Genomic DNA, 27,026 nt, shown 5'->3' on the forward strand with positions numbered 1-27,026 from the left:
TGCACTAGATAATTGTATGATTAAAACATTTTGTAACTTGTTTTTTCTTTCCCAGGAAAACTTAAAGCTCTTCAAAGCAGATTCCTCCTCAGACTCCTGGAAGATTTATATAGAGTACATTGATGACATTATAGTCGATGGTTTCTTTAACACACTAATGCACAATTTAGACTTCTTCTTGGAGAACACAGAGAAAGGTTTGAAGCCTGCTCCACTTTTTCAGGCACAAATGATCCTTAGTGCCCCGGAAATCGAATTTAAGCCTTCACTTGATAAAGAGGCTGGAGATGGCTTTTATGACCTAGTAGAAGAACTTTTGAGCAATGTTTTCAAAATGTCTGCCCAGGTGAAAAGAGTAGCAGCGCACTTGGAAGTAGAAAATTACCAGGTATTTTATACTTTCTCCATATACATGGGAGTAATGGATCTAATTTAATTTAAAATAAATGTGGATTGCAAAATATTTGAGCTCCCCAGTTAATGCATCCTTGTGAGGGAGGGACCACAAGCCTCAAAGCTGGGCCCACAGGCAGCACTCAGGTCACAACGGCTACCCAGCAGCTCAGTACCTGAGTGAGTATGGAAAGGTCCAGGGAAAGTCCACAGAGTGACCTTTTTTTTTAATAAACCAAAGCTTAATCAGTTGTGGAGATGAGGAGGGCAACATCCTCTACCTGGAGACGTGAATTATATTAATTCCCTGAAAAAAGAACAGGAATACTTGTGGCACCTTAGAGACCAGGTAAGGTGCCACAAATACTCCTGTTTTTTTTCTGGATACAAACTAAAACGACTGCTACTCTAAAACCTGTCATTAATTCCCTGAGATGTTCAGCCTCAACTAACTTGCTGAAGATCTCCATTCCTCTTTTGAAATAACTATATTTTTTTCAGTTCTGTATATGGCATAGTATCCAGAAATATAGAGAGCTGCCCAGATTATTTATGGAATCATTGAAATGTAGGGCTGGAAGGAACCTCAAACAGTTATCTAATCCAGCCCCTTTCACTAAATCTGGACCAATTATACTTAGACAATCCCTGACAGATGTAGCTTTGCAGTTTTTGGTGGCAGTGGTGATGGGGATTCCTGAGTTTTGCAGTCATATAGCAAGTGTAAACTAGCTAATGATTTATGTATTTAATATTAACACAATACTTAATATAGTTGTAAAATAACTACTTCTCTTTTCGTGCCTAGACCGATATGGACAACATGTTAGATCTATCTGAGATCAGGCAGGAGATTATGGACAGAGTGGCAGATGTAATCGGGAAAGCCCTGGACTACAGAAATTCTCTGGACACCTACGCTTATCTCTGGGTAGATGACAGGGCTGAGTTTATGAAGCAGTTTCTGCTGTATGGTCATGTTTTAACTTCCGAAGAGATAGACTCTCATGCCGATGAGGGAGCGCCTGAACAGCCGCCTACTACTGAGCAGTTTAAAGAACAGGCAAGCAAGCTAGCAAATATTCATTTGCAGCTTTAACTTACTTTATATTTGAGTGAAACACGGTAGATGAGGTAATATCTTTTATTGAACCAATGTCTGTTGGTGGAAGGGACAGACTTCTGAGCTACATAGCATTTCTCAGGTTTTGGGAAGGATATCCGTGTCTGAGCTAAAAACAAGGGACAGATAAAGCATAAGGGGTAAGGCATGTTGTAAGGGGCCTCTTGAAATGGAGTGAGCAATAAGGGTTAGATTGCTGTGCAAAAGAGTTTTGAAGTGGGCTGCTAAGGGTTAGCAGGCAGTTGTGTGTTACCAATTGTTGTAGTGAGTTTAAAACCAGTGTCTCTGAGTCTATAATTTTTAGTGTCTGGCAGCATTATCAATTTAAGTTCCAAGCCTCATCTTTTACTGTGCAGGTTTCCTTTGAGGATGAGTATTGAAAGATCAGATGTGGAGTGATTGTTCTGTGAAAAGTGTTCGCCTACAGTTGATATGGTGTTTTTGGCTTTATCATTTTTCTATGTGAGTTCATTTGAGAGTGTAGTGATTGTCTGGCTTCACCCACATAGTAGTTATTGGAGCATCTGATGCACAGGATGAGGTATACTACATGTTGTAGGCACATGTAGGACCCGTGGATCTTGAAAGATGTGTTTGGAGGGTGGGTTGGGGAGAGAGAGTTGGCCATTGTAGCAGTGGAGATATGTCTGCAAGTTTTGCTCTGTTGTTCTGGCAGGAAGCTCCTAGTGCTTCTCTGAATTGGTGTGTCCTAATCTGTGGGGATCTTGCTCCTGATGATGAGTTTGGTGAGGTTGGGGGGTGGTTTGAAGTCCAAAAGAGGGTATTTTGAAAAGTTTGTGTGTTTTTGTTTGTTTTTTGTTTGTTTTTGTTTTGTTTTTTGTTTTTCCAGGATGTGGTCCCCATCAAGTATGGGTTGTAATTATTTGATGATATGTTTGTGTATGTAATATAATCTTTTATCTGCTGTAGACTGACATCTATGAGAATCTTTACATTCAGATGAGCAAATTTGAAGACTTCAGAACATTTGAAAGTTGGTTTAAGGTGGATATGAAACCTTTCAAAATGAGTTTGTTAAACATTATTAAGAAATGGAGCTGGATGTTCAAAGAACATCTTTTGAAATTTGTCATTGGCAGGTAAAAATGCATCCTATTTTTTTCAGAATAATTCTGACTTGCTATTTTCTTCTTAAGTCATTAATATCTATTAAATAATGTAATACTTCAGTGAGCTGAATTTTGCTCTTATTTACACTCTGTGAAACCCTATTACCTTAAACTTGTTTGACAGGCTGTACATCGAGGCAGAATTTGTGCTAGTGCAGTTAATGTGCAATCTTAAAGCTGGGTGTGTTAAAATATTTGTGTATAATGGGATAGACTTTTAACAGTGCTTTTTTAATTAGGTGTAAATGACCTGACTTTCAAAACTGCTGAGCACTGGAAAATCTCATTGCTGTCAATCTAAGCTGCAGGTGCTCAGCACCTTTAAAAGTCAGGTCAAAACTGTTTTAAGATACTCACTCTGAATGCAAAAGGTAAGTAATCATAATGGAAATTAATTTTAAAGCTGCTTGTACATTGGACCACATTCATTTAAAAAAAGGTTTTCAGAGTTGAAATTTTTTAATTTCTTCTCTTTGATAGTTTAACTGACCTAGAAGAGTTCATAAAAGTGACAGATGCTGGACTCCAAAAAGAAGTGAATGAAGGAGATTATAATGGACTAGTAGAAATCATGGGGCATCTCCTGGCTGTGAGAGACAGACAGGCATCTACTGATGAGCTCTTTGAACCTCTAAAAGAGACTATTACACTGTTGGAAAGCTATGGACAGAAGATGTCAGACCAAGTTTATGTTCAGTTAGAGGTATTGTAGGATTAAAAATAAAGAATACTCTGTGCTTATGTATGTATATGGCCTCCCACCCTTCTGTCTGATCATTTCACAATCATGTAGAAATTTATAATTGCAGTCACTTTCTTCCCAGCCATAGGAAAAGTAGCTCTTATTAAATTTTTAAAGTGTGTGTGTGTGTGTGTGTGTGTGTGTGTGTGTGTGTGTGTGTGTGTGTGTGTGTGTGTGTGTGTGTGTGTGTGTGTGTGTGAGAAGAACTTATTGAGGGGAAACCCAATTCACAGAACTTTTTGCAATTAGTTCTGAATAGAGTGAGGACCATAATCCATTTTTGCCACCTCAGACTGAGAGTTCCATAGACTAGGTCCAGCTCCTGTGAAAGTTCTGTCTCCTGCACTTGCAAGCCACCCCCTGGTAGCTGGCTTTTCATGGTTCCAGTGAAATATGGCTATTATGATCATGGATGGAGAAGGAACTTCTCAGGCAGCTAGGGCCAATCCCGTGAAAGACTTGGAATATCAGGACAGAAACCTTGCACTGAACTGTGGATTCTGTGAGGAATCATTGGAGTGGTGAGCTCATAATGTTCTGTGTTGATAAGCAGGCTATTGCATTTTGTACTATTTGAAACTTTTTCAGGTTGTGTGGCTTCAAAGACAATCAAGACTCAAGGGGGGAGAGGGATAGCTCAGTGGTTTGAGCATTGGCTTGCTAAACCCATGGTTGTGAGTTCAGTCCTTGAGGGGACCACTTAGGGATCTGGGGCAAAAATCTGTTAGGGACAATACTTGGTCCTGCTGTGGAGGCAGGGGACTGGAGTCAATGACCTTTCAGGGTCCCTTCCAGTTCTATGAAATAAGGATATCTCCATATAATAAAAAAAGTTACATATGCATGGGTCACTGTAGCAACACATGAGGCTGATTAGCTTGAAGTGCAATCTTCTGTCCAATTGCTGATAGAAATTGGTGCTTTTTGCCACCTTGTTAATTTTGGGCATCCAATAGCATTGAAGAGTAGGAAAAAACTCCAAGACTGCAAACTAGGGCAGATGTCTTCGCTATAATATTCCTATTATTGAGGGCAAGTTTTCCAAAGAGCTTCGCTCTTCCTACTAACATCTTGTCTTGTCTAGAAAACTTTGAAATGTAAATTTGAAATTTCTCTTGGGGGTTGGGACAAAAAGGAATTTGCATAAAATATTTTGAATTTATCTCAGTGTAAAAAGAGCATTTCATGCACCAAATTCTGAGTTCTAAAATGGTCTGGAACAACATGTGAACTCCTTTTGGAAAGAGAAGTTACTTTTGTAGAGGTTTATAGTGAAATCAGCAACTAATACATAGGCAATACACATCCTGTTTTCCAAAACTCCATTTGGCTTGTCACATTTATTTTTACTAGCATTTATGAAATGCAGTAGGTGGACCTCTTTGTTACTAGTGAGTTCTTAGCACCCATGACTCATCACGCATACCTCCTCTGTCTGCCTATTGGGGAGTCAGGAATTCATCTAGAAAGTATTCCAAACACTTTTTTATCAGTAACAAATAGTCAACTTTATTAGCAATGTCTCTGTGTCTATTCCTGGGGGAATTCTGCATCACAGCAGGTGCACAGAATTCATGTCCCCTGTAGATTTCTTTGCTTCCCCGCAGAAAAAAATACTTCTTGCTGCTTCTCTTTGCTTCCCCATCAGAATGGTCACGTGCTCCTCCCTGGCAACACAAGCAGACTGGTTCGGGTACGTGGAGCAGCCAATAGAGATGTAAATCACTGCCCAAGGTTGGGGGGCTATGCAGTTTGTGTGTGTGTGTGTGTGTGTGTGTGTGTGTGTGTGTGTGTGTGTGTGTGTGTGTGTGTGTGTGTGTGTGTGTGTGTGTGTGTGAGAGAGAGAGAGAGAGAGAGGGACGCACTCTGTCCCTGTCACTTACTGTTGTAGCGGGGTTGGCATGGAGAGGCAGGGCTTCAGGGTGTTTCTGGGGAGGCAGGTGTTGGACAGGCACTGTCCCCTCAGGCAGGGGAGAATCTAGCAGCCTGCCTGCTTAGTGAATTGTTTCCATTCTCTTTGTGAATTCCGTGAGGAGTATAAAACAGGTGAAAAAGTTTTAAGGCTCCTTTACATTGCCAGAGTGGTGTAAAGGACAGTACGGGCTTATAAATTCTTATGTTGCTTTCGTGATGAGAACTGATCTACATTTTTGGACTGAAAAATTTGCTATCAGAATATGCTCCATAAACTGTTTGCTACTGACCTTTCTGGAGATAGTCAGTAGCCAATATAAATTGTGAGTTTGATTTAGGGTGACCAGATGTCCCGATTTTATAGGGACAGTCCCAATTTTGGGGTCTTTTTCTTATATAGGCTCCTATTACCCCTCCACCCCATGCTGATTTTTCACACTTGCTGTCTAGTCACCCTAGTTTGATTCCCCAGTCTTCACTTGCTCTTCACTTGCCTGTGATGTAACACTGAGCACCTGGCTTCATATATTTGTTGACTAATAACTAGAAATAAAGGGTCAAACCTAGTTACATTACTGTTAGGCAAGCCGGTTTGGGGATTTCCTCCAATGTTCCCCACTCTCATTCTCCATCCATTGTATTGTAGTTTAAATAAATTACCAAAATAATTGAAACCAGAGTGATTATATTGTGTTATTTTGACAAACAAAATATGCAGGATTTTATATTGTATGCAGAATTTTTAATTTTTTGGTGCAGAATTCCCCCAGGAATATGTGTCAGTCCCAGAGAAAGGTTACCTTCACTTCCTTGCTGAGGCTAGGCAGCTTTTTGTGTGATCTTTTTTATAGCAGCTTTCCTCTGTTCCTCTCTCTCCCAGCCCCAGCACAAACAAAATTGCTGCCAGCTGCTGCCATATCTTATCCAGCTTTTGTGCCAGCGTCAGCCTCTCAGTCACGGAGTGAAGCATCTCATTCCCTTTGAGCTCCGTCTGATTCCTACATGCAGTGCAATGCAGGCTTAAAGAACCACATGCTTAGGCTGCCTTAGGCTTGTCCCTGAGCCCAGAGCTGATTTGCTGCTGGCTGTGTCGCTGCTGTTATTACCATAACCAATTGGTGCTCACATCACTGTGTGCTGTATCTTCTTCCCAGGAGAATTTGCCACAGGAAGTTGAGCCTGCCATTTCTCTTCCCACCTCCTTTTTGCTCATTTCCCTCCCACCAATGAGAGGGCCAGGACCAGCTTTCATAGCACTGGCCTTTTTTGGAGTGGGGTTTCCCACCTCCCCAGAAATGTAGCAAATTTATCTTTTCCAGTTCAATCTGGCTGCCAAACTACAGATAGCCTGTGTTTCTTATAAAGGGTTGTGTGTCATTATTCTGCTAAGAAGCTCTTGCCTAGAAGGAACGAACGTGAAAAATTAGCAATCTGGAACTCATATTTTCCTCAAGGGTAGATCTTCCATGAAAAACTGAAAATTAACTTATTAATTTTCAAATAACTTAATCTTGTCTTAACTGGATTTACAGAAGTTAATTGTTAATTGCCCTATTTGCTTCAGCTGAATGCAGGAGTTTTAGCTACACTTAACCACTTGACCTAGTGATTCTAGCATCACAGTTACAATGTTTTCATTACAGACTACCAAATTATTGCATTATCTTACTGAGTCATTTCTGGAAATTACAGTTCATTATACTCTTCCCCTCCCCCTCTGCCTCTTACCCCTCTATATCAAACTTCTCAATATCTTTTGTTGTGATATCTAGAAGTCATCAACCAGCTACTGTTGACTTGGTTGCTGATTTTTATGGATGTAACTTCTGGAAAAAACTTTCAAATGATTTAAGAACCATCAAAGTTGTGCACACAGCAAAAATATGTAACCATATGATCTTATTTTTTGTTAACTTCATCCTCTTCCTGTCCAATAATTTCTTATGCTTACTTAATCATAGGACTGGAAGGGACCTTGAGAGGTCTTGTAGTCCAGTTTCCTGCACTCCAGGCAGGACTAAGTATTTTCTAGATCATCCCTGACAGGTGTTTGTATTAACCTGTTCTTTAAAATCTCCAATGACTGAGATTCCACAACCTTCCTATGCAATTTATTCCACCCTTGACCACTCTGACACTTCGGAAGTTTTTCCTTATGTCCAACTTAAACTGCCCTTGCTGCAATTTTAAGCTCATTGCTTCTTGTCCTATCCTCAGAGGTTAAAAAGAACAATTTTTCTTCCTCCTCCTCCTCCTCCTTGGAAACTGTTATCATGTCCCCCTTCAGTTTTCTCTTCTCCAGACTACACAAACACTCTTTTTTCAATCTTCCCTCATAGATTGTGTTTTCTAGACCTTTAATCCTTTTTATTGATCTTCTTTGGATTTTTTCCAATGTGTCCACGTCTTTCCTGAAATGTAGTGCCCAGAACTGAACACAATACTCCTGTTGAGGCCTTCAGTGCAGAGTAGAGCAGAATAATTACTTCTTTGTGTCTTGCTTACAATACTCCTGTTAATGCATCCCAGAATGTTTTTTGTTTTTTTTTGTTTTTTGCAACAGCGTTACATTGTTGACTCGTATTTAGCTTATGATCCACTATAACCCCGAGATCCCTTTCCACAATACTCCTTCCTAGGCAGTCATTTTCCATTTTCTATGTGTGCAACGGATTGTTCCTTCTGAAGTGGAGTACTTTTGCATTTGTCTTTATTGAACTTCATCCTTCTTACTTCAGACCATTTGTCTAGTTTGTCCAGATCATTTTGAATTTTAATCCTATACTCCAAAACACTGGCAATCCCTCCCAGCTTGTTATCATCACAAAACTTTCTAAGTGGCCATTATCTAAGTCATTTATGAAGATATTGAACAGAACTGGACCTGGAACTGATCCCCATTGGACTCCACTTGATCTGCCCTTCCAGCTTGACCTGTGAACCACTGATGATTGCTCTCTGGGAATAGCTTTTCCAAACAGTCGTGCACCCACCTTATAGTAGCTCCATCTAGGTTGTATTTCCCTAGTTTCTTAATGAGAACATCATGTGAGGCAGTATCAAAAACCTTACTAAAATCAAGATATACCACATCTTCTGCTTCTTGTTATCTATTTGTTGCACCATATTTCAAATTAGATTAATTTTTCAGGGCAGGGATAAAATGTGTGTGTGATTGTGTATGTATAGCACAATGGGCCTTAATCCTGACTGCACTATTACAATATAATAGCCCCTGAATGGCCTCTGAATATCTGATATGTTGAGGCAATGAGAGTTCAGTGCTCTAGTCACTGTGCAAGAGGTGCTCAGTACCTCATAGATTAGGTTTTATGTGATTGTACTGAAGTCTACATGGAATAGTTTAGTGAAGCACATTTTAGTTATTCTGTATTTTCAGAAAAGTTTGTGACTTATGCTGCAGCTGTTAAAATCAATCCTACAAAGCCACTGCAAGGAAAAAACCCTGCCACATCTAACTATTAAAATGTCCTACACAATTTTTGTCCAAAAGAGCTGAATTGTGAAATAATAATGAAAGTTAATTGTTCCCTGAATATTAGACAGATTTGGCGTCATATCAACAGTTCGTATAGATGGTTTCTAAGTGATCTGTTCTGCTGTGTGAAATGTTAAAGGGCTCATACGAGATAATTTTACATTGTTCAACAGGAATTGCCTGAAAAATGGAATACCACCAAAAAAATTGCTGCATCTATAAAGCATGAAGTGGCTCCTCTTCAGACTTCTGAGGTCACACTGATCAGGAAAAAATTTGCTTTGTTTGATGTAAGCCAAACTGTGAATTCAGTTTTCTAACATGTTTCAGATGAGAATAAGATCATTGACATAATTTATTGCCTGTATTTCTCTTCATCAGGGGAAGCAGATAGAATTCAGAGAAAGATTTAGAGTGGAAGCTCCCTTTTGCCTTGATGCAAAATATCCATATATACTTCTAGATAAGGTAATGGGAAAATCCCAGAAATGCACATTTTCCTAGAAATCTTTCAATATAAAATTAAAGTTTCAGTTTATGCATAAAAATAATTGCACATTTTGTAAATGACATGGAACCGATAGAGCTTGAGATTTAACTGCTATATTTCTATCTGTAGCTCTTAAAACCACTACCAAAAACATATTGCATTTGTTTTTTATTTTTACTATGTATTTGCATGTTCCTTTAAAAAGTATTAGTGTGATGCACGTTCGAATGCAATTTGTACTATGTATTCTTTTTAAGGAACATGCAAGCATACTGTACTATATAGTACAAAATGCATACAAAGGTGCATCACATTGATACTTTTATATATAGTACCGTTTTCAGGGTTTTTTAAAATTTTTACTCAGTTCACAGAACAGCTTTATACTGATAATGAGAAAAGTGACTTGTTCAGAGGGGCAGAATTGTCTTTATTACAAGAAATCAAGAACAACAATGATACATTAAGTGAAATTCTACATTGTAGTCCCTATGTTTTTGTGTATATACATATGGAATATAAATGTGTATACTACCTTGTAGTCCTTTAGAATATCAAAGACTGAAAGTGAAACATGTAACATCTCTACAATATTTGCTGCAGGCTTTTGTTTTTAGATATACTGATCTGACTGTCATTCTAAACTTACCTGGACCAATTTTATAATTCTATTGATGAGTGTTCTTTTCCTTTTCAAGGAAAATCGAGAGCTTGAGGCATTGGAAGAAGAAATGTTACAAATGCAGAAATCTGCAAATCTTTTTGAAGTGGTTGTTCCAGATTACAAACAACTGAAACAATGTCGCAAAGAAATACGGTTGCTCAAGGAAGTGTGGGATATTAATATTTATGTTACAGTAAGAGGTTTTATTTTGTTTTTTAAAGGCACATTATAACTCTAGAAACTATTCTAAATGCACTATCTTAAGGATTCATAGTTTTATTCTAAAGGAAGTTTAAAAGCTAAGTTGTAAATGTGGGAACTTTGTTGTTTTCAATTTTTTAATATATATACCATCTTTTATAAATAGAGTATGAAGATCAAAATATTGCTATTCTCAATTTTAACTACTTCCAAAATGCTCACATTAAAAAAACAAAACAAAAAAGCCCTCCAAACCCAAAACTGTAAACTGAAGGGAAGATTGTGAATATGTATCAGTTACCTAAGGAATAAAAAGAAACATTGTTACAGAAGTTTTTGGTTTTGTTTTTGTTTTGGGCTTTTTAAAAAAAGACAGACCAAAAATCCAGAAAGCAAGAAAATACAGTGTTAGAGTAAAGGAAATGCAGTGTTAAAACAAATATGCATTGCAAAGTATGGAAGGAAAGAGTTTAAGATACCAAAACAGCCTTAGATCTGCCTTCAGATCTCTGCCACTCTCTGCACCCTTCACATTAGCAGTGAAATTCTGGCACCATTAAACTCAATAACAAAATTTCCTTGGAATTCATTGGCACTGGGATTTCACGCTATATATTAATGACAAAAGTGGTGGTAACACAGTTATTGTAGTTCACATACTAAATACTTTGATAGTCTAGTAGGGAACCCCAGAAGCTGGGTTCATCTACAACCCTGTTTCCTTTTGGTATTTCATCTGTGGTTGCAGAAATTTTAAACCATGTCCAGAATGAGCTATGCAGTAAAACATATGTAACCTAACCACAAAGATACACGTTTTGTTTGCCATCTCAATGGATAGTAAAATAGGGAGAAGGCAGAGTTTTGTTGTACTAAACACATTGCATATTGTATTTTGTGTGGTATCCATGCTGTATATTAAAGCAGTATTAAGTCTGACAGGCTATGTTGTGAAGTTTAAAGATAAACTAGTGAGGCAAAATGTGAAGCACTTACATTCAGCAGATACTTTCATGTTACATCAGCCTTGTAAAATTCTACTAAGTACAAGTACAAGAAAGTGGATATTTTTTTTCCTAAAACCAAATGGTCAGTGTTTTGTTGTTTTTCTTTCCCCATTAACATGGTAAAGGATAGGTGAATAGATGTGGTTCTTTTTGTTTGTTTTTGGCAGGTGTGCTAAGTTTTCATGGCAATTTCAAGGCTCTCTGTGTGTATATCCTATCATATCTAGAAATGTAGATACAGTGCTATGTGTATATATAATAAATGTATATACCTACATAGTTCTACCGGCATTATCAGAGACTAAAACTTGAAATTGCTTTAATTCCTGTTTTATGTTTTAGCTTTGAAGACAATGGGTTATTTGATACAGTTTGGGCTGGCAGTGGTGGTGCAGGCTTGAAAAGTAGAGATACCGTTTCAAGAACTTGGGGGGGTCTATCATCCAATGATAGCCCATCATATCCATTTATCTACTATATAGCAGAAACTTGTTTTCACCGACTGTTGTTGACACTTTTATCTGTACTTACTGTTTCAGAGCAGCATTGGTGATTGGACTAAAACCCAGTGGAGACAGATTAATGTGGAACAGATGGATGCAGAGCTCAGAAGGTTTGCCAAGGCAAGTTCCATTGCTGTCTATTGCTGCAATTTATCTATCTCCCTGCCACCCCTTTTTCACTTTCCCCACCCACTATCTGATGTTTCAGTTTATTTGTTGCTTTTATCCAAACTGAACATTCTGGAACTCTTTCCCCCCACCCCCCTTTAAACCTTTTTATCCTTCTGACTTAGGTTCCTCATGCTGTGCGTGTATATGGTAAAATCTCACTGTCACTTTTCTGAATTGTGGCAGTTGGAAAATATAAAGAAGATGGGGCTCTATGTGGGGGCTTCTGCAAATGAAAGCCATTAGTTCAGAGATCAGTGGAATTTGCAGGTGTTCTGTATTTGGACAGATTTTGCTAGTCCAGGAGCACTGAGAAGCCTGTTGGAGACTTTCACTTGTAGAGGGAAGGATACCTTTTGAAAACATGGAACTTCTTCCCTTAAAATATTAATAGTGGTTTCTTGATGGGAGTTGTACAAAGGAGAAGGCAGTAGTTTTATAGAACATGGGGAGATTGTATCAGAAACAGGAACTGAGGTACCAGGAGAATTAGCTCGACCATCTCATACATGAGTGGTTCATGGGGAAAAGTGAAAGAGAGGTCTCTGTGGGTATGGATCTCTCCCCTAGACTGGTTTTACACCAAATTAAGTGGACTTCAGTGGAGGTACTCCTGACTGGTGTAAGTGACCGAAGAATCAGGCCCATTGTGAATTTCTCTTAATTTTAAACCATGTTTTTAAATAAATAATGTTCCTCTAATCCCGACAACTGCTACACACTACATGTATGTCACATTCATCACATCTCTGCATGTACCAAAGATTTCCCCCAGTTATGCCAATCTGTTGGAAATAGTTTCTTACATGCAATGAGCTAACATACAAAAATATTAGATCAAGGTCATAAGAGCCATAATAAAGGAGAGAATTCTGATTTAATCAGAATCTTTTTATATTCACTGTGTAAATATATTCATTTATTTATTTTTAGTTTATTTAAAACTGGCTCATCCAGAGCTCTAGGTTAATCTACAACCCTTTTCAATAAAACAATACAAGTAACAACGTGGGCCAATAACCCAACTTAAACCATCCCTAATCTTGTCATAGTTAAGACTCCCATATTTATGTACAGAAGATACTCCTGGGGGAATTCTGTGCCACTGTGTGCTCACATAATTAATGAGCTGCGCATACTTTTAATTTTTGTGCAGAAAAAAGCTTTTGCTGGAACATTGCTGCAGTTCTAACTGTTTCCCACTAGAGGGCGCTGTGACAATAGCTGTGGCCAGCTAGGGAAAAGAAAGAGCCTGTCTTCTTCACAGCGCCTGTCGGACCAGGTCATGAGACAGGCGTTCTGAAGAGACAGAAAGTGTGGGGCTGATGGCAGGGGGTCACACACAGGGGCTCATAAGGGCTAGTTGGGGAGGACAGACTGGGGATGAATGGGAGTGGAGGTGCAGGGCCATAAGCGGGAGGGGGTGCAGGGCCACATAGGGATGGGGGGAATGGGTGTCTGAGTGGGGGTGGAGGGACATGTGGATGGGGGTGCGAGGATACATGGGGATGCTGGGATACCTGGGCAGAAGCTGGGCATCAGCCAGGGTCTGCATGGGAGAAGCTCCCTAACAATCCTTCTCCGCCACCCCAGAAACCTTGTTCCATACTTTTTCCCACCCATACCCAACAACCCTCCAAGTTCACACCCAGGCTCCTTCCCAGCAGTTACTTCCCTCACCCTCAACTCCTCCACCATCGCCCTTGACTCCCACGAGCCTTTGCACTGTTTCTGAGGAGTGTGGGAAATACAGTTCTGTATTGTATTTTAAATGAATTATTACTTAGAGTTCTGTATTAATATGCCTAGAAAGGAATCTATTTTAAAAACATTTCCTGAATCTTTTTTTGTTGTCTGTATTGTTACAGACATACTTGCTGACAAGTGTTTTGAAATAAATGACCAACAATAATTGAAATTGATGTGATTATATTGTGTTATTTTGACAAATAAAATATGCAGAATTTGAAAATGTACATAGAATTTTAAACTTTTTGTTGCAGAATTTTTAACTTTTTTGGCACAGAATTTCCCCCCGGAGAAAGAAGAAAAGTTTTAGAAATACGTTTTTTTAACACTATCAAGAAGATGAATGGTGACCATGATAGTAGCATATAACCATGACCATTATTTTTATCCTGTTTCTTAGGAAGTGTGGTCATTGGACAAGGAAATTCGCTCCTGGGATGTATACATAGGTCTGGAGTTAACAGTGAAGAACCTAATGACATCACTGAGGGCAGTAACAGAACTGCAGAATCCTGCAATAAGAGAGAGACACTGGCACCAACTCATGAATGCAACAGATGTAAGTATCCAGCAACAAACAATGCTTTTTCATGCCATCAGTATAGTGGTACTTGGAGGCATCCAGTGTATAATTAAGCTAGTGGTGCCAGGAATGAATGAATGAATGAAAGGAGATGACTGGTCTCCAGGATCAGTCAGAGCATATCTTGCTGGCACAGAAAGAGTTTTGGATTCCTCGATTCCTTCTGTGTTGAGAAGTGACTTCACAGTTTGGATTTTTCCTTTTGTTCTAGTAAAATCTTCTGAGGTCAAAGCTAGCTCTCTAAGTAGAAGGGTTGTCAACTAGATTTCAAGAGAGGATTTGATTACGGGAAGGGACGATCTCTTTTCTGTGTGTACCATGTCCAGTAAAATGGAGTCCAATCCTGATTGTGGCTGTTATAAATATTTACAAATAAGCAGCAGCTAAGTGCTGCATTCGAGACTTCCAGAAAAGAAACATGGGAGGTCCCGTAAGATGCCTTTCCAGCTCTCAGAATAAGTATGGGAACAGAGTCCCAGAGCATTCTGGTAGGATTAAAATACCGCTAATAATTATTTGTTAAAAACAAAATACTAGTGATGTGGATGAAATGTTTCAAGATTGTGATGGAACCACAGATTAAATAAAGAATGCTAGAGAGAGAGAGGGATGCAAATGAATTTTTTTTTAAGACATACAGAACTCTTCATAGCAAAGGTTGAAAGAACAGGAGGCTGGATTGTGGGGCTGATGCTGGATAAGACAAAAAAGAGGGAAACTGGTGTAGGAAAACGATTGTTCATTTTACATAAATGTTTGGGAATAGAGCTGATTGAAAAAGGAATTTCACACACACAAAAAATCAAAATCAAAGTTGGACCAACTTTTTTGGGTTGGGGACTGTACTTTGTCATGATTTTTTTTTCCAAATTTTTTTATAGAATTTTCAGCTATTTTGGAAAAGGAAAGATAGAAAACTGAAAAAAGGTGCTAACTTTTTTTCCCCTAATTTCACTGAAAAACAAAAATTGAAAATTTTATGAAACAAATATTTAATTTTTTTTATCTTCAATAGAAGGCCATTTTTGGAGGAACATTTTTAAATGAAGTAATTTTTTCAATCAGCTCTGAGTATGCATGACATGACTTCTGAATTAGAAACATAGATGATGAGGGCAAAGTATGATTTGATTGAGGTGACAGATTTGGCTAAGTCAAGACAACTGGAATATTAAATAAAGAGGGTTTAGAGTTCATGAAAGAAATGGATTTACCAAAAGAGGAGGAGAGGTGACAATAGCAGGCAACTTCCGTTGAACTTCCATTGGAAGCTGCACAAACACATCTGACTTTGCCTCTTAGGACTTGTCTACACTAATATAAATGAGGGAAGCTTTTAATTCATACCTGCAGCGTCCACAGTGGGGAGTTCCAACACAGTATGTTGATGCTCACTGCTATTCACACTTCTGAACTGTGGGGCTGATGTAGACATAGCTTTTGTCTCCAATCCTGAAAAGATTTACTTCTGTGCTGGCATCTTCCATTGACTTGACTTGAGGATTGGCTCTCAGTTTCCTGCCAGTTCACTCAAACAGTATCTATGCATTGAGTTCAATGGTAAAAATAGCCATACTCCTTGAAGTAGTACTACGTTGAGAATTGAACCACATTTACAAACCATAAAAGCCTTGCTTAAATCTTAGACTTTACAGATCTCTAATTTTCCTAACATCTATATTAGGAGAAGTTTTTTGAGATTATGGGCAGCAAACTGTTCTTTACATTAACAGCCTATGGACTGATTCAGCCATATTCCGCAGGTATCTCCAAATGGGATAATCTTATTTCCAATACAGTTGAAGCAATACAAAAGCACAGTGCGTATCTGTGACATTCCAGGGTGCAATCCAGACTCGTGAGTGGCTGTGTCATCCCTGCCCTGTGAACTTTGGTGCCTCACAAGGCTTTGCTGCTGTAGCTCCCACCAGGGCTGCTCACAGACAGCCTTCCAGCATGCAGGTAACACCTGAGTGTCTGTGCATAGCTGCAGCCTGGCAACCACATATCAGTCACGCACTGGTTTCCACTAGTCTTGATTACCACTTGTAGAGTGACCTCAATACAATCCCACCATTTCCCCCCAAAACATGTGTTCCACACTGTCCAGCCCTCTCCTGGGCAGTCCAATATATTAAGTTTGTTGCTCCTCTGAGGGAATCAATATATAAGTTTGCTATCTGAAAGGTAGTTCTTCGAGTGGTTGTTCATGTCCATTCAAAGTAGGTGTGCACGCTAGCTGGAAGATTTTCCCCTAGCAGCGTCTGTAGGGTCGGCTCAGGCGCCCCCTGGAGTGGCGCTGCCATGGCGCTGCCATGGTGCCCTATAAAGGGGCCCACCGACCCTCCAACCCCTCAGTTCCTTCTTTCCACCGGTGACAGCTATCTGGAACTTCTCTTGCATAGCAATCTGGCAGTGTCCTATCCATACCGTTTAGTCCGTGTATTCAGTTATATTATAGTTAGTTAGATAAATCTTTGTATATAGTTTTTGTAGGTGGGGGGGTCCCCTCCCCCAGTCTCCGTCGCCCGCTGGGACATGCCCAGGTCCCCCGGGTTCAAACTCTGTGAGGATTGCGGGAAATTCATGCCCAAGGGTGACCAGCACTCTGTGTGCTTGAGATGCCTCGGAGAGAGCCACCAAAAGGACTGGTGCTCTATCTGTAGAGGTTTCCGGCATCAGGACTTAGGGCCCAGCCCAGGTTGTCCAAGACCTGGCACCGGGCGGAGTCGGGTCATAGGAAGTCGGCCTCAGTGCAGCACCACTCACCTTCGCCAGTGCCCGCCAAGAAAAAGAAGCCGCTGAGGGATTGGTCTCCCCACCAGGACCCGAGGCCGCCCCCGCCCCCAGGGCTAAGCAGGCAGGCTGGGTTACAGCCCCCGGCGGTTCCGTCGACTCCTGCACCACAGAGAGGGTCGTCGAGTCCAGACCAACCTAATTCTCCAGGCCTCAGCGGAGACATACGCCCTCCCGTTGATGCCGGAGGTGTTCAAGGCGGCCTCAGACCTGATGGGTCTCCTGGCACTGGCCTCCCCACATTGTCGGGAGTTGCCTATTGTGGTCCGCCCACCAGTACAATCTAGAGGCAAGCCGGCCATGCTATCGCCTCCCTCCCTGCACCGAGCTGCGAAGGTGGCACCGGACCAGAGGAGAGGCTTCCTGTCACCTCGACACCACTCACCTTCGGCACCGGGCACTGCTCCCCCCAGGTCCTCAGACTCAGAGACCTCAGACTCAGAGGTGGACTCCTATCGCTCCAGCAGGTTGCGGAGCAGTAGATCGGTGTTGAGGGCCAGCCACCAATGTTACCTGCAGTGGCAGCAACAATGGCAGCCGCCCTCGCAGTGGCCGTTTTGGACTCCCTGGGCCTACCATCAGTCGGTAGGCCAGATGTTTGGCCCTGGTCACGGTCGGCTTCGGTGTCCTCGACGTTGATGTCCCCGGCGCAGCTGCCTCCCCCACTGGCACCGTTGCCGGGCAGGGGTGTGCCATCGTCAAGTTCAGCACCCCCTAACCGGGCAGCGGCACCGGCAGCGGCTTTAGTTTGGGCTACGCCACCACTGCATGATATGCCAAGTCGCTCACTGGCGACCCCGGTACCGGCCGTGGTGCTGCATTTGGACTCAGAACCGGCACCGCAACCTCAACACCGTGTGCCGCAGGACCCAGAGGGGCTGCATGCACTGGAGGAAGGGCCACTCCATGTAATCTTCTCGTCATCCTCCCTAGACGAGGCGGTCTCGGACATGGCTGTGGCTCCGGCCCTAGAGGACACTCGAATTCTCCAACAATTGCTTTGGCAAGCAGCTCAAAGCCTCGCAATCCAAGCGGAGGAGATCCAGGTGGACGCGGACCCTGTAGTGGACATCCTTGCCCCCTCAGAGCCATCCAGGGTGGCCTTCCCACTGATAAAGACGATAGTGGATACGTCCTGCACCCTATGGCAGCGTCATTGGCCCCTACTGCCAAGAGGACGAAGTGGCGCTACTTCGTCCCCTCTAAAGGGCATGAACACCTGTACACCCACGCTCCCCCGACTCCCTGGTAGTAGATGCAGCTAACCAGCGGGAGCGTCAAGGGTTTCAGAGGTCAACACCAAAGAGCAGGGACGCAAAAAGATGTGAACTCTTTGGTAGAAAGGTGTACTCCACTGGGGGACTCCAACTCCGCATTGCCAATCAACAGGCAATAGTAAGCTGATATGGCCACAACATGTGTTCGGCCATGTCGAGGTTTGTGGAGCTCCTTCCCCAGGCTGCCTTAGATGCGGCGGACTCAGCCTCGCGCACCCTGGCCACGGGCCTGGTCATGCGGCGGGGTGCCTGGCTCCAGGTCTCGGGCCTGCCCTGTGAGGTCCAGCAGACGATTCAGGACCTCCCCTTCAAAGGGTAGATGCTATTTTCAGAGACAACGGACAAACGTCTCCGTATTTTAAAGGACTTGAGGGCCACGCTTCGCTCGCTGGGCTTGCATATCCCCGCGACCCAGCGTAGACAATATTAGGCCGCAGGTGGCCCCTCATCCATACCAGCCACAGGCCTGCCATGAGTTGGGGCACAGGCAGGGTAGAAATGGTAGGAGGTGTCATCAGCATCTCTCCTCCGGCCAGGCGTCTGGCCAATCGAGATCACCATCTGGAGCTAGACCCCCTATTTGATGGTATGGTCGAGGGCGACCTGCCAATCGAGACTCTGGATCCTCCCACCCCTACCTTTGGGTCACATCTGTCCCACTTCTACCGTGCCTGGTTTTGAATTATGTCGGACAAATGGGTGCTCCGCACGGTAGAGAGGGGATATTCTATCCAGTTTTCCTCCCTCTCGCCCCACCAACCCCCTTCCCCATCCCTGTTCAGGGACCCTTCTCACGAGCAACTTCTGGTTCAAGAAGTGAAGTCTCTCACGGAGGCAGGGGAGGTGGAGGAAGTTTCGCAGGAGCGCAGGGGCAAAGGCTTCTACTCCCAGTACTTTCTCGTACCGAAGGCAAAAGAGGGCCTGAGACCCATCCTATACTTGCGGTGGCTGAACAAGTTTGTGAGGAAACTCAAGTTTCTCATGGTCTCCCTGTCCTTGATCATTCCCTCCCTGGATCCAGGAGATTGGTATGCTGCCCTCGACCTAAAGGACGCCTATTTCCACATCACCATAATTCCACGGCACCACCGGTACCTCAGGTTTGTCGTGGCCGGCGTCCATCTGCAGTTCACGGTGCTCCCGTTTGGCCTGTCAGCTGCTCCCAGGGTCTTCACGAAGTGCAGTTGGGCCCCATGGCGGCATGCACCTATGTGGTGGTCCACGCCAGACTCCGACTTCGCCTGCTGCAGTCCTGGTTGGCAACAGTCTATCACCTGGTCGGGGACCCCCTGGACTCTGGTGTCCGTTCCCCGCTTGGTGCTGCGCTCGCTTCAGTGGTGGCTCAACCCGTGGGAAGTCTGCATGGGTGTTCCCTTTGCTGCCCCGCAACCCTCCCTCTCCCTGGTGACAGACGCCTCGGATCAAGGTTGGGGAGCGCACCTGGGACGCCTTAGGATGCAGGGCTTGTGGTTGCTGGAGGACCTCGAGTTGCTTATCAATGTCACGGAGCTGAGAGTGGTCCGCCTGGTGTGTTGACCTTCCGATCTCACCTGGCCAGCAGGTGTTTCAGTCCTTTCGGACAACATGTCGGCAGTCTTTTATATCAACAAACAAGGGGGTGCATGCTCCTCTTCCCTCTGCAGGGAAGCCCTCGCACTGTGGGATTTCTGCGTCCACAATGTCACTTACCTGACAGCATTCTATCTTCCGGGGAAGCAGAACGTCTTGGCGGACACCCTCAGCCGCTCGTTCCAGGGTCACGAGTGGTCCCTCTGATGTGACGTGGTGCACTCAATTTTCCAGCTCTGGGGCTTTTCCCGGTTAGACGTGTTTGCCTCAAGGGAAAACAGGAAGTGCCGATGGTTTTGCTCCCTCCTGGGCTGCAGTCGGGGGTCTCTGTCACACACTTTCCTTCGGCCATGGGAAGACGGCCTGCTCTATGCCTTTCCTCCGATCCCCCTGATACACAGGGTGCTTTTAAAGGTTTGCAGGGATCGCGCCAGGGTAATCCTGATAGCTCCAGTGTGGCCGCACCAGCATTGGTACACGTCACTCCTGCACATATCCATTCAGGCGCCCCTGACGCTGCCCCTACTCCCGGACCTGATCACGCAGGACTGGGGCTCCCTCTGCCATCCGAACCTCGAGTCCCTTCACCTCACAGCCTGGATGCGCCATGGCTGAACCCAGTGGAGTTGCAGTGTTACCAGCAGGTCAGGGAGGTGCTGCTGGGTAGCAGAAACCGTCAACTAGGACCACCTGCTTGGCTAAATGGAAGCGCTTCTCCATCTGGTCGGGTCAGCGGGGTCACGACCTGCTGGGGGTTCTAATTCCCATTGTCCTTGACTGTTTGCTCCACCTAAGACAACTGGGCCTCTCCCTTTCCTCCATTCGCGTACGTTTGGCGGCCATATCCACTTTTCATCTGGGAGAAGGGGGTACCTCCGTGTTTGCGCACCCACTGGTTGGGCGTTTCCTCAAGGGTATGGACAGGATCTTCCCGCATGTGCCTCAGCCGACCTCTGCTTGGGACCTGAACCTGGTCCTATCTGTCCCCTCGGGGCCTCCCTTTGAGCCTTGTGCTCCCTGCTGTACCTGTCATACAACACTGCCTTCCTGGTGGCCATCACCTCAGCCCGATGGGTGTCGGAGCTTCGAGTGTTAACATCTAAGCCCCCGTACACAGTCTTCTACAAGGACAAGGTCCAACTTAGACTTCATCCAGCTTTCCTACCCAAGGCCGTTTCACAGTTCCAAATAGGCCAAGATATCTTTCTCTCGGTGTTTTACCCGAAACCACACGCATCCAGCAAAGAGTGGAGGCTACACCCCCTGGATGTTCACAGGGCCTTGGCTTTTTACATTGAGCATACCAAGCCGTTCAGACGCTCGGCCCAGCTCTTCGTCGCGATGGCAGAGAGGATGAAGGGGCTACCGGTCTCCTCTAAGCGAATCTCTTCGTGGATCACGACCTGCATCCAGGAATGCTATCGTATAGCAAAGACCCCTGTCCCTCTGGTCACGGCCCACTCCACTAGGGCACAGGCCTCCTTGGCGGCATTCTTGGCTCAGGTTCCGACTCAGGAGATTTGTAGAGCGGCGACGTGGTCCTCCATCCACACGTTCTCGTCTTACTATGCCATCACGCACCAGGCTAGGGATGATGCAGCCTTCAGTCATGCAGTAGTCCAGTCAGCAGTGGTCTCCAACCCCACCTTGTAAGGTTAGGCTTGTGAGTCACCTACTTTGAATGGACATGAACAACACATCTCGAAGAACAACAGTTACTAAAAGGTGGGTAACCGTTTTTTACTCACACAGTTCACAACACTAGATTAGTTTTGGTTAAAGAATAAAACAAGTTAATTTAGCTACAAGGGGATAGGTTTTAAGTGAGTACAAGTATAAGGCATTAAAATCAGAAATGGTTACAAGCGAGGGGAAGATAAAATGCTTCCTAGTAAACTTAACAAACTAGACTTGGCTCAAGTTGAAATCTCTTACCATGTTTCCAGTAACATTACTGACTAAATTCTCAGGCCAGGATCTGCTCCCACAGGCTTGTTTCTTTTATCGTCTTAGGTGCAAGAGTGAGAGATGGATAGAGAAAGAGAACTTGGGTGTTTTGCCCCTCACTCTTATAGTTCTGTCTCCTTTGACGATGCATTTTCCTGAAGGTTACCCCTAGATAAAGTTAATTCCCACTGTAAGGATGGAGATAAAGGGTCTGGTGGTGAAAAAGGTTCTATGCTGTTGTTTGCTAAGATGCAGATTTCTTTGCTCTGGCCTCCCTTCCTTCTCAAAGAAGGACCACTTGAAGGTGATGTTCCAGCAGCTTTGACACCTGGCAGGATGCGTCAGCTTGTCCTTTGTCTTTGAGAAACATGTTTACCCACTTCCCATGCTTGTCTGGTAAATGCACTTCAGTCATGATTTCAGCTTATATTGATGATTTTACATATAATGTTGCTACACACATTTCATCATGATATTGACCAGCAACATAATAGTTTTCAAATGATACCTCACAAGGCATATTTTGTACAAAGATTTTGTTTATTTTACAGGTCAGATTGTCAATAACTGAAGGCACAACCTTAGCAGACTTGCTGGGACTACAGCTGCATAAGGTGGAAGATGAAGTCCGAAGCATTGTTGACAAAGCAGTGAAAGAGCTGGGCACTGAGAAGGTGGGTCAGTCCCATTTCTTTTTTTCTGTTATACATTGGCATGACAATCCTTCATATTAATTTATTCATGAACATGGACAAAACTTAGCCATAAAGAAATTTATGGCTGACACAAATAGTTTCATTTACCCTAGTTGGAATGTGATATGTGATACAGTAGGTGAAAGTATTTAATTGCTTTGCATGTGGTGTATTTTACAAATACTGCTTTTTGAAATACAATAGTTTTACTTTGCAGCCCGAGGCATCAAATTTAAATATATAAAAGTGTTATTTGTTACTGGTTTTAACTAGATTCTTACAGAGATCAGCCAAACATGGGCTACCGTGGAGTTCTGCTATGAAGAGCATTACAGAACCAGAACTCCATTATTAAAATGTGATGAACAGCTTTTTGAAACTTTAGAGAACAATCAGGTAAGACTTTGGTATATTAATATTATTCCTATTGCATTTTTAATAGTTTAAACTCACAACTTTTTCTATAATTTTTATTTACAGTGAATCCTATTTTCCCCAGATGTTAGTCTATAAAATTATATGTATGCTGTTTAACTATATATATCTTAAGGAAAATTCCTGTCTCTGTGTAGGAGTTAGCAAAATTACAGCTCCTTGGTCTTATATTTCCCTAGTTTCTTTGAAGTCATTTAATAATATGTTGTCCATTTGCAAGGCTAGATAATGTCTTTTGCTCTGATATACAATAATAATAAGTTGCAAGAGAATTTGTAAAAGTTTTCTTAGCTATGACTCCTGTGCTTGATGAGTTATTTTGATTACTACTTTTTTGATGCTCTCCTTTTGTTTTTTCTAGGTTCAGTTGCAAACAATTCTGCAAAGTAAGTACGTAGAATATTTCATTGAACAAGTCACGAGTTGGCAAAGGACATTGAATGTGGCAGACTCAGTCATTTTCATTTGGATGGAAATTCAACGCACATGGTCTCATCTAGAAAGCATCTTCATTGGCTCTGATGATATCAGAACCCAGTTGCCTAAAGACGCCAAAAGATTTGATGGAGTTGATGCAGACTTCAAAGTTAGTAGGACATAGTTTATCGTAATGTAGTGAAATGGTTCTTCTTGTCGTCTTATTTTAGGAAAAGTAGATTGTCCATTATCTTAAATACACGTCTTAAAATATTATTGGTATTTTAATTATACAGTGTGGATAATTAGACTTCATTAATAAGAATAAGAAGAAAACCAAACAGCATAAAGGGTTTTTGCACTGTTGTAAGGAGCAGCACACCAGGGCCAGCGCACGGGAGAAGAATCATGATTCAAGCTATGTCTACATTACAACTTCTATGCCAAAATAGCCCCTTTGTGTAGATGAAGCATACAGAAGGAGGAGTTCTGTCCCGGATAAGAACTCTGCCTCCTGAACAACAGTAGCTAGGCTGACAGGAGCCTTCTTCAGTTAGGATAGCTGGAGCCACACTTGGGGTTTTGTCAGCATAAACTCTGTTGATGATGGGGGTGTAAATCTTTTTCACACCCTTGGCCAACATAGCTATTCTGGTATAAATTTTGAGTGCAGGCCAGGTCTAAGAGAGACTTCCACCCTATTTTAGGGAGAAGTCATCTGTTTAAGTATGGAGGAAGAAATTAATGCTCCACCCAACCTCTGACCCTCTCTGCCCTATCCCATCCACTGATTTGGGTGAGGGAATAGAGCAGATATACAGCACCTGTTTGTCCCTATAAACCCAGACCTATGGTCTGAGGAGTTTTCTCCACCTTATGGTTCTGTAGGCAGGGACACAATCCAGTCCATAGTATGAGATGATCTCAAATATTTCCAGTAGTTTGGCCCTGGTTGTAGTGTGAAAAGTCTTTTAGAATTTGTGTTTTCATCTAATGGAGGCTTCTGATTTAACTGAAATCTGAATCTTTTGGGCTTGAATCTCTGTAGCCCTGGATCTTGTCTAGTCATTTAGACCAGTGCAAAGGAATTGTAAAACACTGCCATTCTGATTTTGTAGAATTTAATGCTCACTTCTTAGCCTTTTTGCATAGGTGTGAATGACCACATAAGATCCAAGGCAGTGGAGAATCAGGTCTTTTATATTTCTGTCCAAGCAAAGAAATATAATGGGAGTTAATACTTTTCTGCTGCTGTTTGTCACTCTTTTTGTTAGAAGGGCTCACATGAAAGTGATCATGAAAGTGCAGCAGAAGTTTCTTTCCATGGGCACAATTGACTTGTAGTGTGTTTCTACATTTATTTAATGCTTTTACCTTCAATTTAAAAGGCTATAAAATGAAATAAATAGTGGGCTTTTCCTTATTATTTTTCCATTTAAAAAGTGGAACCAAAAAGAAACTAGTACCATTCACTCCAACTCTTGCACGGCTTTATTGACTCATTTTAGCAAATGGTATGAAAAGGAATATCTTGGTTTGAATTTTAGATGTTATAATTAACACCTCTTCACTTTTGCACAGGAATTAATGATGGAGACAGCAAATACAAAAAATGTGCTAGAAGCAACAACCAAACCAAATCTATATGAAAAACTTGAAAGTCTGCAACGCAGGTAAAATTGAAGCTATGATTTTGAATATGTTCAAATGTGTACATCAGGAACAATCAGTAAAGGAGTGCTGGGAGGCTGGCCTGTGTGTTTGCTGTTTTGTGCAGGTTGACAACAACATAATGTTTTTGAAGACTTAGGGCTTAAGTTGATATAACTTGCCTTGCTAGCGGATGTGAAAAAGCCACCCCCATGAGCGATGCAAGTTACAGAGACCTAAGTGCTGGCCAAACTAGTGCTTTGCTGGTAGGAGACGCTCTCCTGCTGACAGGGTTTCCGCCTTTCGTGGTGGTGGATTAATTATGCCGATGGGAGAGCGCTCTCCTGTTGGCTTAAAGTATCTTCACCAGAAATGCTACAGCGAAGGAGCTGTATCATTGCAGCTGTGCTGATGTAGCGCTTTTAGTGTAGACTAACCCTTACTTTAGATCCCAGTAACTTCCTTATTATGTGGCTGATACTTATATATAACTTCTTCTCATCATCAGGTGACACTGACACTTTAAAAAGAGAGCTTACCATTTGGGGCACGTCTAAAATATTGATGGTTTAGATAGTACACTGCTACCTCGATATAATGGCACCCGATATAAGATGAATTCGGATATAACGTGGTAAAGCAGTGCTTGAGGGGGGTGTGGCTGCGCGCTCCACTGGATCAAAGCAAGTTCAATATAACATGGTTTCACCTATAACGCAGTAAGATTTTTTGTCTCTGAAGGACAGCGTTATACCGAGGTAGAGGTGTATAAACTTACTAATTTTTTTGTCAATTTGGTTTTTAAATAGTTTAATTTTAGATCAAATTTCTCCCCACCCATCTCTTTCTGGTTGAATCTGAGGGGCTGGGAGATTTTTTCTCTCGCTCTCTCTCTCTGTGATAATGCTTAGGGTCAGAGATAGTGGACAGTATCCACCATAGAGCCTCCTGGAGCATGGCACTAGGTATGACTTTAATCTTGCTCCTCCATTAAAGATTCCACCCTGAGGGGAGCAGTGAAAACTTGCATTGATTATAGGGATGCATTTTGGGAAGCTACAATGATTAGCTGCTGGTCCGGTGGTACTGTGTAGCTAGCGCGGATAACAAGTCAGTGGGAGAGGGTGGGCTTAGGGTGACCAGACAGCAAATGTGAAAAATTGGGACCGGGGTGGAGGGTAATAGGAGCCTATATAAGAAAAATACCCCAAAACCAGGACTGTCCCTATAAAATGAGGACATCTGGTCACCCTAGGTGGGCTGCTTTTTCTGTATAGCGTAAACCAGGGGTTCTCAAGCTTTTTTTATTTCTGACCGTCCCTACCCCCAACATGCAATAAAAACTCCATGTCCGTCACAACTGTTTTTTCTGCATATAAAAGCCGGGGCCAACATTAAGGGGTAGGAAGCAGGGCAGTTGCTCAGGCCCCACATCACAGGGGACACCGCAAAGCTAAGTTACTCAGGCTTCAACTTCCACCTTGGGTGGTGGAGTTCAGGGTCCTGGGCTGCAGTCCCTTGTGGTGGGGATTTGGATTTCTGCCCTGGGTCCTAGAGAATTGAATGCCTGCCATGCTTGGCAGCTCCCCTGAAACCTGCTCATGGCCCCCTAGTGGGCCACGGATTCCTGATTTGAGAACCACTGGCCTAAGCAAAGGGTTGTTTTTTTTTTTTTTCAAAGCCGCCTGAGACTTGAACAGCTGTCCAGAGCCTCGCTGCCCCTGTAAGTGGCAACATATGCCAGTCCTCACATTATAAGAAAAGAGAACTTTGTAGTACATCTTCAGAGTAGCAGCCATTTCCTTTTCTCTGGATTTAGCTGCTGGTTGAGATTAATGGACCACCTCCACCCAAAATTTCCATCTCCCTGGTCAACAGTAGGGTGTCTGTCCCCACCCCATACTCCTTCAAGCTGGACCCTTTAGGAGACTAAGTTGGAGAGAGACATCCACTTACCCAAAACCGTGTGCCCTCATGGCCTTTGCTGGTACCTGCCTCCATGCAGCTTGGCTCTTCTAGATTTCCAGGATCACCTGAAAAAGGAGCATGTCCTGGTTCAGTCAGGCAGCATAAT

The 27,026-nt window shown here is 42.8% G+C and overlaps 1 protein-coding gene across 6 annotated transcripts in view; it reads left to right on the forward strand.

The window, feature by feature from the left end:
- The window catches only part of DNAH11 (dynein axonemal heavy chain 11), a 296,073-nt gene that overhangs the window by 68,728 nt on the left and 200,319 nt on the right, over positions 1 to 27,026 (forward strand). For all 6 annotated transcript variants that reach the window (XM_030550733.1, XM_030550734.1, XM_030550737.1 and 3 more), the window contains 13 exons: positions 56 to 388; positions 1,202 to 1,456; positions 2,447 to 2,616; positions 3,127 to 3,349; positions 8,975 to 9,091; positions 9,183 to 9,269; positions 9,990 to 10,148; positions 11,703 to 11,786; positions 13,984 to 14,142; positions 22,307 to 22,429; positions 22,724 to 22,846; positions 23,247 to 23,471; positions 24,884 to 24,975. In XM_030550733.1, coding sequence (XP_030406593.1) covers positions 56 to 388; positions 1,202 to 1,456; positions 2,447 to 2,616; positions 3,127 to 3,349; positions 8,975 to 9,091; positions 9,183 to 9,269; positions 9,990 to 10,148; positions 11,703 to 11,786; positions 13,984 to 14,142; positions 22,307 to 22,429; positions 22,724 to 22,846; positions 23,247 to 23,471; positions 24,884 to 24,975 — 2,150 coding nt within the window. The remainder of the gene's footprint in view (positions 1 to 55; positions 389 to 1,201; positions 1,457 to 2,446; positions 2,617 to 3,126; positions 3,350 to 8,974; positions 9,092 to 9,182; positions 9,270 to 9,989; positions 10,149 to 11,702; positions 11,787 to 13,983; positions 14,143 to 22,306; positions 22,430 to 22,723; positions 22,847 to 23,246; positions 23,472 to 24,883; positions 24,976 to 27,026) is intronic.

Source organism: Gopherus evgoodei, chromosome 2 (assembly GCF_007399415.2).
Source record: "Gopherus evgoodei ecotype Sinaloan lineage chromosome 2, rGopEvg1_v1.p, whole genome shotgun sequence".
NCBI lineage: Eukaryota > Metazoa > Chordata > Testudines > Testudinidae > Gopherus > Gopherus evgoodei.